At 39.9% G+C, this 17220-nt stretch overlaps 1 protein-coding gene across 2 annotated transcripts in view; it reads left to right on the top strand.

Annotated features, from left to right (window-relative positions):
* RILPL1 (Rab interacting lysosomal protein like 1) overlaps positions 1 to 10827 on the top strand; it is a 56576-nt gene extending 45749 nt beyond the window's left edge. Inside the window, exons 7-8 of one of the 2 annotated variants that reach the window (XM_077293215.1) lie at positions 1231 to 1318; positions 6440 to 6578. In XM_077293215.1, coding sequence (XP_077149330.1) covers positions 1231 to 1318; positions 6440 to 6445 — 94 coding nt within the window. In that variant the 3' untranslated portion in view covers positions 6446 to 6578. Of the gene's footprint in view, positions 1 to 1230; positions 1319 to 6439 lie in introns of both variants that reach the window. The other variant, XM_077293214.1, reaches the window with a different exon arrangement.
* The last annotated feature ends 6393 nt before the right edge of the window (positions 10828 to 17220 follow it).

Raw genomic sequence — 17220 nt, 5'->3', positions numbered from 1 at the left:
CGAGCGAGCGGAAGTTCCAATAGAACTGATATGTAAGGCCGCAACCTGGGCTTCTCCTACTACCTTCTATAATCACTATAGATTGGATTTATCTTCTTCATCTGACCTGTCCTTTGGAAGATCAGTTCTTAACACTGTGATCCCTCCCAAATGACTATCTCTGAAAGTCTCTCATGTGGGTGCTGTCGTGGCGAAGAGAAAACACCGGATTACTCACCGGTAATGCTCTTTTATAGAGCCACGACAGCACCCCTTTACTTCCCACCCTAATGAGTTATTTTTATAGAAGCACAATTAAGGGTGTTTTGGTTCTTGTAGTTAGCCATACTTAAGTTAACTAATGATAAATGATGAAATCAAATTGCCTACTAATTCTGGTGGGCGGTTCCTCGCAATCTCTGTAACCCAACTGTGGGAGCGAGGGGGACCGCCCCTTTTATCTCTCCATAGGGTTTCCTGTTCCTAGGGGCGGATCCCCTCTCTCAAGTGGGTGCTGTCGTGGCTCTATAAAAGAGCATTACCGGTGAGTAATCCGGTGTCCCCCCCCCAATTTAGCATCTTATAATCTGAAAAATACGGTATATGTTCAAATGTAAGGTGGGCAGCAAAATCATGTGTGATGTGATTTGGATTTCCCCCTGGTAATGCGGCACAAATTGGGCAAATCACTTCTGTTGAGGTTTCTGCGTTCTCTGAAGTCACATGCTCTTGTAGAGGGGTCTCAGTATAATCCATTTTACAACAATAAGGGCAAGTAAGACTGTGGCTGCTGGACTGAGAGCTTCACCACCATAGTCTAAATCAAAGTCTAACCTTGTTTAATGGCAGCGAACAGTGTGCTCGCTATTAGAATAATGAATAGTCACTGCTCCCCACGCCCATAGTGCCTCCCATCAATCGGTGCCAGGTTCAGTGCATAGAGGTGGGAGGGTTTTTGGGCGTGGGGAGCAGTGAATATTATTTCTCTGCAGGCACAGGCCTTAACCTCAGCAGCTGGCTCCTGTGACTTGATGCAGCTTCACATCCCCCCACCCCCCCATCCACAGACACAGCAGGGTCATCCGGACTATAATAGATGTATCTCATGGTCTCATTCACCTTTTGTAAGTAGTATTCCCTTAGAGATTATACATGTTATTCCATTTTGTAGTGCATATTGAATATTCTATTTCACATACTATACTGACCATCCATAATGTTTTTTCTGTCTGTTATGTCTGTTTTCATCAGGATGTTTACGGCCATAATGCCCATGGTAGCAGCAGGATTGATTGCAGATGATCCCACATTGCAGCCAATCAGCAGGCTTATCTCTCTTGTAGGACCCATTTTCATTGCCTATGTCTTGCGCTTGTCACTTTTGTGCATGCAGGGAGTGTGCTGCCATGGTTTGTCTAATCTGCTGCTATTCTGACTGGCTGATTGTGGGATTGTTGAAATTAAAATCGTGCATCCGGCTGCCAATCAGAATGGCCATTCAGTGTCTTCACACAGATTCATGATGAGGATGGCAACTAAACATGTCTAGATTATAACAGAAATATGAAGGTATCGTGTACTTCAGCTCTTTGGAAAGGACATCTAGGTTATACAGAATATATTCATAAGGCTTTATTATTCATAAGGCTTTATTCAGAATACAGAGGCCAAAAGAATGGTATACCTTTCCCCCTCCCCCTATCTTACACAGAGGGAGCCTATTGCTAAAAAAAATCCACTGTATTCAAACCAACAGAAAAAAACAGAAGTGAGGAAATAATATACAATGACTATTTTATTACTAAGGATTAAACAAAGCAAAATGCATTGCTTCATAGAATCTGGACAGTAATCCATGCTTAAAAATAATTAGATGCCGGCTAAAGTAAACCCAAAAACATGAAGGACCTATATACACCCAGCCCATTCAGCAAGAAATATGGGCCAACTAAAGGTATCGCCTTCATTTGCACGCAAAGTGTTTCACCCCTGCTTCTTCAAGGGGCAAGTTATAAATGTTTATTTTTTTTTCTTCGCAACAAAAGCCTTTCTGTAATGTTCCCACTGTATGTCTATACATGATGTGAATAGAAAATCATTTACGGCAAACATCTTTTTATTCTTCAGCATAAGGCACATTGTAAATACCTCCATAATTACCAAGCATTCCCAGACATGGATAAATGATAGTAACAATGGTTCTTCCTTTCGTTTGGTGCTTCTTCCTGCCATCAGGCCCACAAGTAGAAATTTACATAATTTATAGACTATAATAAGCAAATCAAAAAGGGACATTAAATAAAATGGTGGCTGGTTGAGTATAGGGGAAAGGATATATTTAGACATTAAGATTTTAAGTAGACATATGTAATAAAATTGCTCCTGCCTTGCATGCTGTGCGGCGCTAATATGTGCACTGTGCTGTAGAGTGGCGCTGACTGCATGCTTTACACCGCGCGTGGATTGATGCCGTGTTTTTAAAAAGAACTTTACAGACGTAATTTAACCAATATTTTCCCCTGTACTAGTCACAAACAGTTATTTGCAATCTATATATCCCTTCACTCTACTGATCCATGTCTATTATATCTGTATAGTAAACTTATGTTGGTAATCCAAGGTCAACAACCTCTTTTATAGTATGTTGGTGTGTTTTGTTTTGTGTTTTTTTTATTTTTTATTTTTACATCTGGAAATATAAAATTAAAGGTTGACATGCATATTCATAAAGTTGTGAAAATCTTAAGCATACATATGTCAGTACGGTAGTCCTTAGGCTATGTGCCCACGTTCAGGAAAGTGTGCAAAATTTTCCTGAGCAAATCTGGACTACTTTCGCAGGAAATCCGCACTCGTATTTTTTGGGTGGTTTTTTTTGTGCGTTTTTCGCAGTTTTTTTTTTCCTGGAGCTTTCCAATGCAATAATATAGCTGGAAATCCGCAAAAAATCCGCAAAATTAATGAACATGCTGCATTTTTTTTCTGCGATGTGCGGAAAAATTGCGGAATGCATTAAAAATGATAGGATGCTTAATGTAAGCGTTTTTTTTAAGTGTTTTTGCAGCGGAGAACCGCCAGAAAAAAAAAAAAACACGGAAAATCCGCAATGTGTGCACATAGCCTTAAAGTGAACCTGCCAGCCCAACTTTGTTATGTAAAGACACGGCTGTAATCTAGATTAAATTGATACCTTTTGGTGAAGAAATCCGCTTTATGGTTCTTTAATCACCATTTGATGATTTCTGCTAATTAGATTTCAGTGCACAAGGGCCGGACTTTGCACGGGGTCGTCTTCTTCCTGTCTGTATTGCCCCAGTTCCTTTGCCGGCCTCCGGTCTGTGAATGACGTGTCACTGCTAAGATTTCAAAAATATTTAGAATGGAGTCCTCAGTGGTTGATACCTTTTAATGGCTAAGGCTAGGTTCACATTGCGTTAATGGGTTAACGCTAACTGACTGCGTTGCACGGCGAAAATGTCGCAATTAGCGCCGTGCAACGGGTCCGTTAGCGCACCCATTGACAGCAATGTTATTTTTGCCGCTAGCGCATGCCATTTTCGGCACGCGCTAGCGATGTGCCGTTCTTTTGTGACGGACCTCGGACGCTGCTTGCAGCGCCCGAGGTCTGTTCCTCGCTACCGCAGATCGGGGATCTGCGCTAGCGGGGATGGCGAACGTGGACCCTAGAGAAACATTGCATTAGCGCAATCCGCTAGCGCTATGCGCTTAACGGATTGCCCTAACGCAATGTGAACCTAGCCTAACTGAAAAGATGGTAACAACAAATTTGCAAGCTTTGAGACTACTCAGGTCTCTTCATCAGGCAAAGACTAAAAGAAATTCTGAAGAATCACATATTTATGCACAACATGGCACAGAAAAAAAAAAAACATGGATACGATAGGTGACATGAAGCAGAATTACCATGAGTGATAAACAGTTATGTCCATAAATGTTGGGCCAGTTCTTAGATAAGGAATGTTTTATTGTCCTCTGATTGGGGTCGGGTTCTGTTGTGATGACCCCACATGGTCTGAGGGGCAAGTTCCTTAGTTGATGTAAAAAGACATAAATCCATGCAACACATTCATTCCTGCAGTGAGTTGTTTTTTCTGTGCTATGTTGTGCATAAATATGTGATTCTTCAGAATTTGTATTAGTCTTTGCCTGATGAAGAGACCTGTGTTGTCTCGAAAGCTTGCAATTTGTTACCATCTTTTCAGTTAGCCATTAAAAGGTATCAACCACTGAAGACTCTCAATTCTAAATATTTTTCTATCTACTGGCTAACACAGTACCAAGATATATATCTTTCCTGTGCTAAGATTTCAGACAGAGCAGGCAGGTTATACATAGACCGGAGGCAGGCGGAGGGGCCATCACAAAGGGAGAAGACCCCGTATTCAGTCCAGCCCCTGTGCACCAAAATCTAATCAGCTAAAAACTCCAAATGGTGATTAAAGAACCACAACAAAGCAGATTTCTTCAACAAAGGTATCAAGGTAATCCGTATTATAGCCAAGTCTTTACTTTAGACTACAAAATTGTTCGGTAGGGTCTCTTTTAAAAGGAGTCTGTCAGCAGGCCATTGCTATATAAGCTGAGCACAGCATGCTGTAGGTGTTGAAAGCCTGATTCCAGTGATGTGTCACTTACTGGGCTTTGTGCGTCAATAAAATAATCTCCTGCTGATAAAACACTTATCACTACGGGACTCACTGCCTTGTGCCTCATGGTCAACTCCTCTGTGTAACCAACTCGTCTGTGTAACCAACTCCTACCATTCACTAGCAGCTTTCTGTCAGTCAGTGCTGTGTGCGATGCACGGCTCAGCATTCCGAGCTCTAGATCTGCAGCAGAGAAAACCGTGATCTTGGCACAACTACTGCACCCAGTAAATGAAGTATTACATCTTTGGACTACTCCTTCCTTCAGCAGTGTGTGATTATGTTTTAATGAACGCTAATCTAGGGAATCAATAATATTAGGCGGAAAATCTGAAGTGTCTTTCTTGGAATTTGAATTTAGAAATATACAGCTCTGGCAAATATTAATAGACCACCATATCAAAACCCTGTCATGGGCAGCCCAATCTCCAGACATGAACCCCATTGGAAAACTCTGGAATGTAAACAAGAGGATGATGGATAGTCACAAGCCATCAAACAAAGAACTGCTTACATTTTTGCGCCAGAAGCAGTGTGAAAGACTGGTGGAAAGCATGCCAAGACGCATGAAAGCGGTGACTAAAAATCATGGTTATTCCACACAATATTGATTTCTGAACTCTTCCTGAGATAAAACATTAGTATTGTTGTTTCTAAATGATCATGGACTTGTTTTCTTTGCCTTATTTGAGGTCTGAAAGTAATAAATTTTCTTAAAAATTTGACCATTTTTTTAGTCAGAAAAAATTGAAAATGTATAGCCTGGAAATTCGGAGACATGCTGACAGAAGTTTATAGACTAAAAGAACAATTTACATTTTGCTCAAAAAATATACCTATAAAGAGAAAAATCAGACAAACTGAACATTTTGCAGTGGTCTCTTAATTTTTGCCTGAGCTGTATACATATGTGACCCAGCAATGGGTAGAGGACATAGTTTTATAAAATATCCCTGCAATTGCCAATAGCTAATGGAAGGATTTGAGTTTTTGTTTGCTCTTTTGCCATTAGGTCGTAGCCTCTTTTGGTATTAATATCTCAAGTGTATACTAGATAAATGTGAAAATTAGAACAAACTTAGACCACGTTCACACATTCAGTATTTGGTGAGGTTTTTTTACCTCAGTATTTGTAAGTCAAAACTAGGAGTAGGTGATAAATACAGAAGTGGTGCATATGTTTCTATAATAATCTTCCTCTGATTGTTCCATTCCTGGTTTTGGCTTACAAATACTGAGGTAAAATACTCAACGTTTGAACGTGGGCTTAAATAGGTTGACCAAATTAAAAAAAAAACAAAAAACTTCTAAAATGAGCACCAATAGGACAGCAACATCCACTTCACTGCAGTAAATGGAGCTACGCTGAAATATTATACACAACCTGTGCTGCTCTGTTATGTTCAGTACAGTTTTTTGGGCATGGATTCTGAGCCCAAATCCTTATATATAAAACCTCTTCAAATATGATTCCAACTACCGTAGCTTCCCATTTGTTTGAATGCTAAAAAAAAATGCATATAGTGCACATATCGGTCTTTACTACTTGCATTTTTAATACATGTTATAAAAAGCATTGTCAGTTTTTCCATGCACAAATTTTGGAAAACTCGCATTTATTGCAGTGTAGGACTTTTGCAGATGAAATGTACCAATAAACAAAGGCTATTGTTGTTATACCCCCATTTTTTTTTTTTTAATTACAAACTATGCTGGAACTACACATCTAACACCAGATTCTATGCCGAGATGCCTTGTCCGTATATGTGATCATGTTTAATCTTTTTCTTTAGGTTTAGCTTTTTTTCACGGGATAAGAAGCGGATGCCCATGACTCAGAAAAATGTCACCTTTCAGGAATCCTTTGGCGTCTGGGCAGATTACAACAGAGACGACGGATACACAGAGCAGGGACAAGAAGCATTACAGCACATGTGACTAGACCGTACATGAGCACACGCAGCGCTGAAGTTTTCGTTCTGCCTTACATGCCTGAAAACATTTCACCACGCCATAACTATACTTAATCCGAGGATGCCTGTGCACTGCATGGAGGATTAACCTAGTAACCCGGTTACTTTATGGTGGGAAAACTGCACTCCGAGTCTGGAGTACTAAGGCTTGGTTACTGTTCTGTGTAGCAAGTTGTACCTACAGACAGCTGGCATAGCTTTCTAAGTAATATTAAAAACTACAGTGCCTGGGGCATTTCATTGATGTCTTGTGGAGTCCTCTCCATTCTTAGAAATGTTTGGTGTCTTCAGATCTGTGTACACAGATGAAGACCACACTAAGCCATGCTTTTATAGCTTGCGGAGTTAATGCTACCAGCCTAACTGTATGTAGGTAATGAGTGTGCTTTAAAATAAGCTTGCTGGAAAAGCGGATAAAATGGATGCAGCTACATGTAAGGCCGGGGTCACACTTGCGAGTTCAATGCGAGAAACTGGCACGAATCTGTCGCATCAATACCTGGCTCTGCCGCTGGCACTCGGACCGGAGTGTTCAGCTGCAGAGAAATCCATACGGCCGCACGCTCCGGTCCCGAGTGCCGGGTATTGATGCGAGAGACTCGTATGAGTTCCTGGCATTGAACTCGCAACTGTGACCCCGGCCTAAGGTACAAGAATGTTGCATGTGGATAGCAATCGGAAGAATGCGCAAAACACCGTTTATCAGGTGATTGTATCTCTCATACCGGCACTAAAATCCTAAAGATGAGGTCCGCTGCCAACAATGATATGTTCTGCTCAGAAGAATGATCTTGTTGTCAATTAAATGTTCACCACATTTCCGAAGGAAAAGGATGGCTTCTAGTGATAAGATGTGCTCGTATGACGTCTTATCCGAGCGTGCTCGGGTGTTTTCCGAGTATCTCTGCCGTTCTTTTAGCTGCAGCTGCATGATTTGTGGCTGCTAGGGAATCCCCACGTGTGTTTGGGCTGTCTAACAGCTGCAAATCATAGCATAACATAATATACGAGCACACCATAGAGATACTTGGATAACACCTGAGCATGCTCGGATAAAGCGTCATACGAGCACATTCGCTCATCACCGATTGTTTTTATATTTAAGTTGATCGGCGGTCATTTAATTGTCGACAAGATTGTTCTGAGAAGGACATAGTCAGCAGGAGACCTCATCTTTAGGATTTTAATGCCGGTATGAACGATACTGTCAATTGATAAACGAGTGTTTTGCTGCTCATTCATCTGGTTTCTGGCATATCTACACCATAATATAATAGGCATACGTGTGTCCTAACTAATGACTTTCTGACTGTTGGGGGTCCGACCGCTGGGCCACCCATGAATTCCAAGACCCGGAGCATTAAAGAGCCCTTGTAAATGGAGTGGATGTCAATTATGCGCACTTCCACTCCATTCTTCCTTTTTTTTTTTTCCTTAAAAAATATGACCACCAAAGGTGGCCAAGCTCTGTGCTTCATTCTTTGTTATGGGAATGCCCGAGATTGCTGGAGTGGAAGTGGGCATGACCCACAGTGCTACTCAAAGCCCCGGTTCTCTGGATCGGTGGGGGGACACAGCTGTCTGATCCCCAGCGAATGTGAAGTTCTTCCTAGTCTCATGGATAGGGGAAAAAAACCTTCAAAACTGAGAATCCCCCTATTAGACTCATTTATCTGTGACCACATAAACCAGATCCTAATCTGAGGCTACTGCACTAGAGAAAATTGTGTGCAATAGTTTATTCTGTCCTTTTTACTTTATGATTAACGGTGTAAGGAAAGCTGCATAGTAAGTAACATTCCGTTACTAAAACATAAGCACAAGACTTTTTTTTCTCTTCAGACTGAAAAGTCCTTCTCCTCACGCCTGCGGTGTAAACTTACTCTAGAATACGCAGGGATTTGACCTATGTTCTGGTCACCCGCAGCAAGCAAGTCCTGTCAGGATCTCTCTGCGGGACCATAGATGACTTTTTAGGGATGTAAAAACTTCATGGCTGAGAGTCTTCCTATTCTATATCTGGGCTATAAATTTAAGGTTGATTAAAACTGGAACAAATCTCCTTGTGTTGTAATGAGCTCATGGGGGTACTATAAAAAGGAAGTTTGGCTGCTAAGAGTTGCCAGTATCCTTTTGTTCTGTGCGCCACTTGTCACAGTTCTTCACTAATTGTTACAAACTATGTTTGCACTAGAGATTGTCTGTAATCTAGCTTTTTTTGCAACTTGTTACATCTTTTATGAGGCATTTCTATTTTCATGCAGAGACTATACAATAAATTTATAGGCTTAAGATAAAAATCCAAAAAAGAAGAATGTCCAGCTTCACCGAATCCGTAAAAAAGTTTTCTTTATTCACAAACTTTAAACATGGAGGATACAGACTTCAGCACAAACCATATGGGTAAGAATCTCAACGCGTTTCTGGAGACTAAGCTTCCTTAATCATGACCGTGGTCATGATTAAGGGAGCTTAGCCTCCAGAAATGCGTTGTCCGTGCTCCCGAGGTTTGGTTTATGCATCACGGGTGAGCTGGCTTATATTTCTTCTTTTTAAGATAAAAAATCCCAAACTGTGAAAACACTAACACTGCATTGTTAAACACTCTCTTCACAATTATCTCTGTGTAAACAGGTTGGCGATCACCCGATGGACAAGCAAAACTGTCGCTCATCGGGTGAATTGATCTTCTGTGCAGCATAAGATCATTGTTGCATTGTCCTGTGTAAACAGCTCTCACACTGCTGAGAACAATGGCAGCGTGTGCGCGGTCTCGAGGGTAGATTGCTCAGCCTGCAAAGTTTCCTTTGGTTCCCCATTCAAATAACTGTTTGATAAAATTTCACTTAGTAGCGGTTGCATCGTGCCACCGGTCAGTTCTTGCAAACAGACCTTCATGGTCTAAGTGTATATACATGGTCATAAGTGTAATAGATCTACTTGGACACAACTACTGAAAGTGATGGATGAAAGATCTGATAATGACTTGGATAGATACGTTACTTTTGGGTCTTGTCTCCATGTTGGACAACACATCAGATGTCTCAAGAACTGCAGCCGATGGAAAGAAAGGATTGTTTGCCTCGTGTGACAGTTGTGCCAAAGGGTCTTTTACAATATGCAAGGGATCTTCCAATGGAGGAAATATACCGGTAAATGTGTCTAAATCCAAATCTACACTGGCAAATACTGTGAGTTAGAGGATTTGATGACCTATATACTGTTATCTTGGTAAAGCTTTACTATTGTGTAATAAGTAATGCAACTTTCTAATAGAAGAAAAGTTGAAAATGAAATAATGTACATTATTGTCCAATTTTTGTACCAATAAGGCTTCATTCAGATGTCCGGGATTGTTCAATCCTTTACTCTCTCATTTAGAGAAAAATTGATTTTTATTTTATTTTTTTCACTAATAAGTCTTTTTCTCTCCCCACCCCCAAGATCTGGTGCCGATCGATCATTCTGAAAAGCCTCTCCAATCTGTCTACATTTTCTGTCTTTGTGGAGGGATCAAATGACAATTTCTGACTGTAGAAGTATAAAAATGGAAATGGGTGACAAGCTAGTGGGAAAAATAAAAGGCAGATTATAGAAAAATGCAGTGGCTGAGTCCTTCTTTATTACTGCAGTCACTAGACGCTGCAAGTTGTATATCGATAGTGGCCAGAAAGGGCTATTCCACACTCCATTTATCACAAAAGGGCAGTTGTACTTTAGTGTAAAAAGCCGACTAAGGAAACCTTTCTCTTTTAATCAAGTGATATGTCTCTCCTGTATGTGATGTAAAATGGGCCTGACTTTGTAGTACTGTCTGCATCACAGCTTTTTAATTTTTCTTTGTCCTAATCAGCCAAAACATGAAGGTGCCATGGCCTTGTCCTTGATCATAGTTTGTTTTCTCTCCCAAAATTTTTTGGAAGATAAAGTTTCTTTAAAATGTTTTAAGTTAGGATCTCAAACCAGAGATTGGTGTAATCACATAGGCTGAATTCTCATATATTGATTTCCATCAAGATGCATCCCCAGCTGCGCCTCAACAACTAATAGGGGGCCCTCAGAGGTTGAGGCGATGGTCTATGTTAAAAGAAGTAAAAGCCTGAGAAAGTTGCATAACTTGTTGTGTATTATAGGACATAGAGAAGAGGTCCTGGTCAAAGCAGACAGACCTTGAAGGGAACCCATAAGCTTCTTTTTTTTAACATCAACCCCCCCCCCCCAATACAAAGAACAACCTTTTGCAGAGATCCGATGTACCAATCACAAGAAATTAACAAAAAAGCCAATCCATGTTCTTGGACTGGCAAATTTCTCATGACTGGCAAATCTAATCTCCAAGAATAAGTATTTTTCTTGTGGGACAAAGGGCCAATACAGACATATCACTAAATACTGGTGTACAAACGTGCCGACAGGCATCTATGTAAGATCATCCCTCACTCGGCCTACTCTGCCAAGCATAGAATTCCTTTGCTGTATTCTTCGGGAGAAGACCGTTCCTAATAATGGTTGTGTTTAGCGAAATCCTTCTATTGCTATTGAGGGGCAGGGTTCAGACAGTCCTATTTCATGATCCACCTACTGACAGCAGGTCTCCTCCTGACCCAAACTTACAGAAGCCTACGCCTATATGGGGCTGTAAGTTCAGGTTAGGAGACTTGTGGTCAGATGAAGGGCCATATGTAAACTGCATACCCGTCTGAATTCTGTTTAATGCAATGTCATGTCTCTAACATTAAAAGTATATTTAAAAGGGTTGTCTGCCAATAACTTTATTTTTTGTGTGAATTGATTAAAGAAAATTGAGGCATACTCTTTCCAGAGCCGGCCGCTCCGGATGTCTGTACCAGCTACGGAGCAGGGTCTGTAACAGTGGTGTGACTCCAGAATGGGGCAGTGTGTAAATGGCTGCAGCGGTCAGATTAATACAGGTGGAGACGCACCTCTGATAACATGCTCCTAAACTCAACTGACCGCTGCAGCCAATTACCGACACCGCTGCCATATCTAGGGCAGAATTTGAGTGAATTGTGCTAGATCCTAGGGAATGCTGGAAGAGAAGAATGACTATTTTAAATTATTAAAAATAATGAAATTCACTAAAAATCACCCCCCCACACCCAAACATGATATATTTAGTCTGACAACACCTTTGAAGAATGACATTAAAGCAATGTAGAAGATTGGAGTTCAGTTTAGGCCAGTTTCACAGCAATGTATTAATAATCGTGTGTCGCATGGACCCACAATATCACAGGTGATGTTTCATCGGTATGTACGGTAATCAACAGTATTCCACATTAGTTATATAGATGGCCTGTCTATTGATTGAGGAGGAAAATGACTTTCACATGACGAACACTGAAGTTCTGAGCGACTTTATGTATTGTATCCGTATTACATCCGATCTACCAATGGGCATTTTTCATGCACAAAGTGGTAGAGAGCAGGGCATGCTGCATTATTAAATGACCCACATATTGTAGCTGCTCATGTAAATGGCTGCAAAGGTTAACCAGCTCTGTATTACAGACTAAAAACAGGCCGTTTTGATGATGCGACTTATTTTTAGCCATATAATGTCTGAGAGTTTACTATTGGAGGGCTTTTTTGTCATTATATGCACCATCCTCTGAATTTGATAAGGACCCTTATATCATAACATTTTTTTATATTTTTTTTAATTTATGTTCAAGTTACCATCCTTCAAGTAATTGGCCATCTTGCAGCTTTTCTTTTATATAATCACTCCAGTTAACTAAAGTTGTTCTGAATATTAGGATTTTTGGCATTTTTTAACATTTTAAACCCGGAGTTTTGATGCACAGGAAATTTACTTAAGATTTTACCATATAAAAAATATATATACTGTATATAGTCACTAAAACCATTCTAAAAAAGCCATGATATTTACAGTGGATATAACTTTTTGCAAAGCAAACTGCAATTTGTTGAAAAATCTCCATTATTTGTTCCAGACTTTGCCGCTGTGGATTTACCAACCCATGTGGAAGTACCCACAGGCTTCTACACTATATATTATTCAGTCTGTGCTTTGCCTTTAGTAGGTTAGTGACATAGATGTTGGATACCATCTGTGTGCTCGTCCGTGCCTTCACCTATTGGCTCAAAAAAACGGAGGGTTTGTTGAGGAATATTTACCTGACCACTTACTTTATGCAACTTGCTATTTTTATTTTTTATAACTTTATATAGTGATAAAATACTATTTATTGAAAAGGTAAATTGTGTATAATTCTCACATTTATAGGTCACGTAACAGCCATTTTGTCTGTTGTGCCTAATAAATTCTGTATGCAAAAAATTGCATTTGCCATATGGTTTTACAGTATTACTAGATTGAGTAATAGAAGATTTTGAGATTTTCTGTTTATTGACGCTGGACAGTGCGTTCTTATGAAGTGCAATGTAATCTGCTCCAGGAATACAAGAGACTTACATATGTTTGGATATTTTCATCAAAGTTTGTTGTGGAAGAAAAAAAATAAAGGTTAAATTAACAACAAATGTGGAAATTGATTTCTGATATTTTATTAAGTGGTGGGGGACATCTGCATTGTGTACTATATGAAATGCTTAACTTCCAGTCTTTCCAACAAGTATACTGTATACATAATAAAACAAAGAAAAAGGAGGACAAATTTAGAGTTTTAAGGCTAAAAACTTCCTTTATTGATAATAAAAATATAAAAACAGCCAAATGACTCATAAAAAGACAAACAGACGAGTAACGATACAAAAAGAGGGTGATGTACCAGTAGAATGGTCCAAAAATATGAAAGGGTGAGGAGGAAACAGTGTCCTTTTTATCTGGTATACACATCACCATAGTATTTGTAACTCCTTCACAAACCATATCAAAACATGTGAATAAGGCCATATAATTGGCAAGCATTACCCATTCTATTGGACAGTCCCAAAAGAAGTGCAAAACGTCCCCAACGCGCGTTTTGCTTATTTATTCCATATCTTTCTCAAGGTGAAGTAACTGGAGAAAGAAGCTCTGAAGGACCTTATAACTCGGTGAACCCTGGTTACACGGCCAATCATTCGGATCGGACTGTCTACACATGCGCAGATCTCCGTGCACGCCTCTCATCCACCATCAAGCCACCAGCACACATGTCCGGGAGCGAGGATGCGTTACCCAGGCTCCCGGACACTCCTTAATGGATGCAGTATCAAGTCCCGGCAGCATCTTGACCACAGGGAGGGCGTGTTAGGTTTTTTGTTTTGTGTTCATGTGTTATGTTCTTTGTGATTGGTTGTTTTAAACTATATAAGCTTGCTTGTACTGGTGTGATGCCACCCCCAGAAGAAGGCTGATTGCCGAAACGTGCGTAGGGGCAGGCGTTGGCACCCACCAGAGGTAATTACTTGCACATTGCTATTAGTAACCTGCTTTTAGAACTTTTCTATGTTTAGATAACTTTGCAGTAATATTTATAGATCGATCATGTGCATCCCATTGGGTCACTTAGGTTTTTTGTAGTGCCTCTCTTTACAACATGGTGGGTTCCTGCGCCGAATTTTGGTTTCCCACTTTTTAATACTTATCATGTTTTTGTAATTTTGTCATTGTTTTTTTGTTGCTTTTTTTCTTTAATAAAAACTGTCTTTTATATATATTTGGTTCTTTAGTACATTTTTTTTATCGGATCTCCATGCAATTCTGTACTGAACTGTTATGTCCATTAAATGGTTAAATAGGTTTAGGTATCACTTGGTTTAATTAGATTGTCTTTTGGCATGTGGATACCCCTATTTTCTTTGATTCAACCCTTTTTGTCTTTAAATACTATGATGTGTATACCAGATAAAAAGGATACTTTTTCTGTTTCCTTCTCACCCATTTATATTTTTGGACCATTCTACTGGTACATCACTCTTTTTTTTGTATTGCTACTTTTCTGTCTTTAGGAGTCATTTGACTATTTAATATATTTTTTTTTTTGTACCAATAAAGGAAGTTTTTAGCCTTAAAACTCCACTTTGTTCTCCTTTTTTCTATATAATAGGAGTGGCTATTTGAGCACATTTGCTTATTGCTTTATGGTTTATTATTGCCTGATATCTACTTACCATTATGTGCCTGTTTTTTGTTTATAATAATAAAACGATAACGCCGAGTCCCCAAGAATGGCCAAGCTGTACATAAAGTGCAAATCAACACCTACGCCAATTGGCTCTGTCCTTATTTTGCATATTGAACCCATTTAGAAATGCGCTGGCATGTGTTCTATGAATGTAAGCCAAAAGGGAATTAAAACTGAATGGGAAATATAAAAGGACTTGGGTATTTTTAGAAAACCTGCAGTGAGGATCATTCAGACGTCTTGTTTTTTGCATACGAGTGCTGTACATGGTTTTCACCTATAGCACTCCTACCTGTGATTGTCGGAGGTCATTCATATGTCTGTGGCTTTTCACTGCAAAAAACAAAACAAAAAAAAACGGGGAGACATGTCCTATTATGATCCTGCAATACAAGTCTATAGGTCTGTAAAAAATAAAAATTGGATCTTACTTGAATATCATCCAAGTGTGGTCTGATTTTCACGGACTGTGAGAAATGAGAATTTTTTTTATTTTTTTTTACACTCTCCCCGTATAACAAAATGTGATGAAACTCCGACCACACTCTGATCAAAATCTGGTCAAAATAATAATAATCTGTCCGTTTTCATTATACATGAGAGAAACTGATGGCTGACTCCTTATGTTACGTTCCAACAATGAGTTTTTGGTATTTTACGCTGCGTATTTTTAAAAAATTTCAAGTCCCCTTTTTTTAATTAAAGGGCGGAGAAATGGTGCAGGAACTCTGTAACATCAAAAACTCCCCAAAAGGTCATCATGGGAACGCATCCTAAGGCCAGCATTACACTACTGTAGAATACGGGCATGTGCTATGCGAGAAAATATCGCATATCACTCGGCCCAGTGTTACTCTATGGGGCAGCTCACATCAGTGTATATTTTCTTGGGCGTATTCCGCATGCGTGTAAAATCGCAGCATGCTGCCATTGTCAACCATACTCGGCTGAGACTCGCCAATGCAAGCCTATGGGTGCAGGGGAAAAAAAAAATCACACAGCACTTGGACCATGCGAGTGCTGTCCGATTTTTATGCCTTGGTGTCCTTTGAAAAGCCAGCAATTCATGTGCCCATACAGTAAAATCACACTGACAGGTTAGCATAGATATATACTGTACATATAGATGTCAGTGACACACACATATAAATATGTACTATATATATATATCACATAGTTAGAAGAAAAGCCTGCAATCGATCTGCCGTGTACTGTAACATCACTACAGGAGCCGACGGGATAGAAGAGAAGGATTACATACAGTAAATACACAGAATAGATATACAAATGTTAGTGACAAATACAATTAGTACAGTGTAGCTTACTGTACACTTATTTAAGATTTTTCTGAAAACAATGACATGAACTCCCCTCATAATTTTTGTAACAAGCAGAGGGAAAGCCAACCGCAGGGGGTAGATGTTTATAGCCTGGGAAGGGGGTAATACTCATGGAGCTTCCCAGGCTATTAATATCATCATACAACTGTATACTTAGCCTTTACTGGCTATTAAAATGGGGGACACTAAAAAAAAAAAAAAAAAAAGTAGGGTCCCCTTATGATTAATAACCAGCAAAGGCATCGGGGAAATGGGTGAGGTTATAAATGGTTTAATTAAGATTATTAAAGGAGTCTGTCATTCTTTCAATTACAGGACTTTTTTTGGGGAGTCTGTCTCTTCATACAATGTGACTATGGGGTTAGTAATGTAGACGTCTTATTGACACCTCTCCATTACTAACCTCTGGGCTTGATGTCACCTGACAATACAAAGGTGACATCAACCCCCCACTTGCCACCAAGTGCCAGAATTGGCACATCTTAGAGATGCGCCTTTTCTGGGGCGGCTGAGAGCTGATGTTTTTAGCCTGGGGGGGAGGGGGCAGTATTCATGGCTCCTTCCTAGGCTATTAATATCAGCCTGCAGCCGTCTGCATAGCCTTTGCTGGTTATTAATGATAGGGGGAGCCCATACCATTTTGTTCAGAAAAATAATCTTTTAATTAAATACATGTACAGTAATTTGCACACACTGTACAAATTGTATTAGTAACTGACATCTATATATCTACCTATTCTATTTGTATTTACTGTATGTAATCCATCGCTTCTATCCTGTCAGCTCCTGCAGTGATGTTCCAGTACACGGCAGATGAATTGTCAGCTTTTAGGGTATGTGCACACGCTGCGGATCCGCAGCGGATTGGCCGCTGCAGATTCGCAACAGTTTTCCATGCGTTTACAGTACCATGTAAACCTATGGAAAACCATATCCGCAGTGCACATGCTGCAGAAAAGACCGCGCAGAAACGTAGTGTTGATTATTCCGCAGCATGTCAATTCTTTGTGCTGATTCCGCAGCGGTTTACACCTGTTCCATAATAGGAATCCGCACAAAAAACGCCAAAAAAATTACGGGATTACTTACTGGTAATGCTCTTTTACAGAGCCCACGACAGCACCCACTAGAGAGAGGGGATCCG

The sequence above is a fragment of the Ranitomeya variabilis genome, chromosome 1 (genome assembly GCF_051348905.1).
Source record: "Ranitomeya variabilis isolate aRanVar5 chromosome 1, aRanVar5.hap1, whole genome shotgun sequence".
NCBI lineage: Eukaryota > Metazoa > Chordata > Amphibia > Anura > Dendrobatidae > Ranitomeya > Ranitomeya variabilis.
The sequence above is the reverse complement of the archived record's forward strand: the minus strand, read 5'-3'. Positions and strand labels throughout refer to the sequence as shown.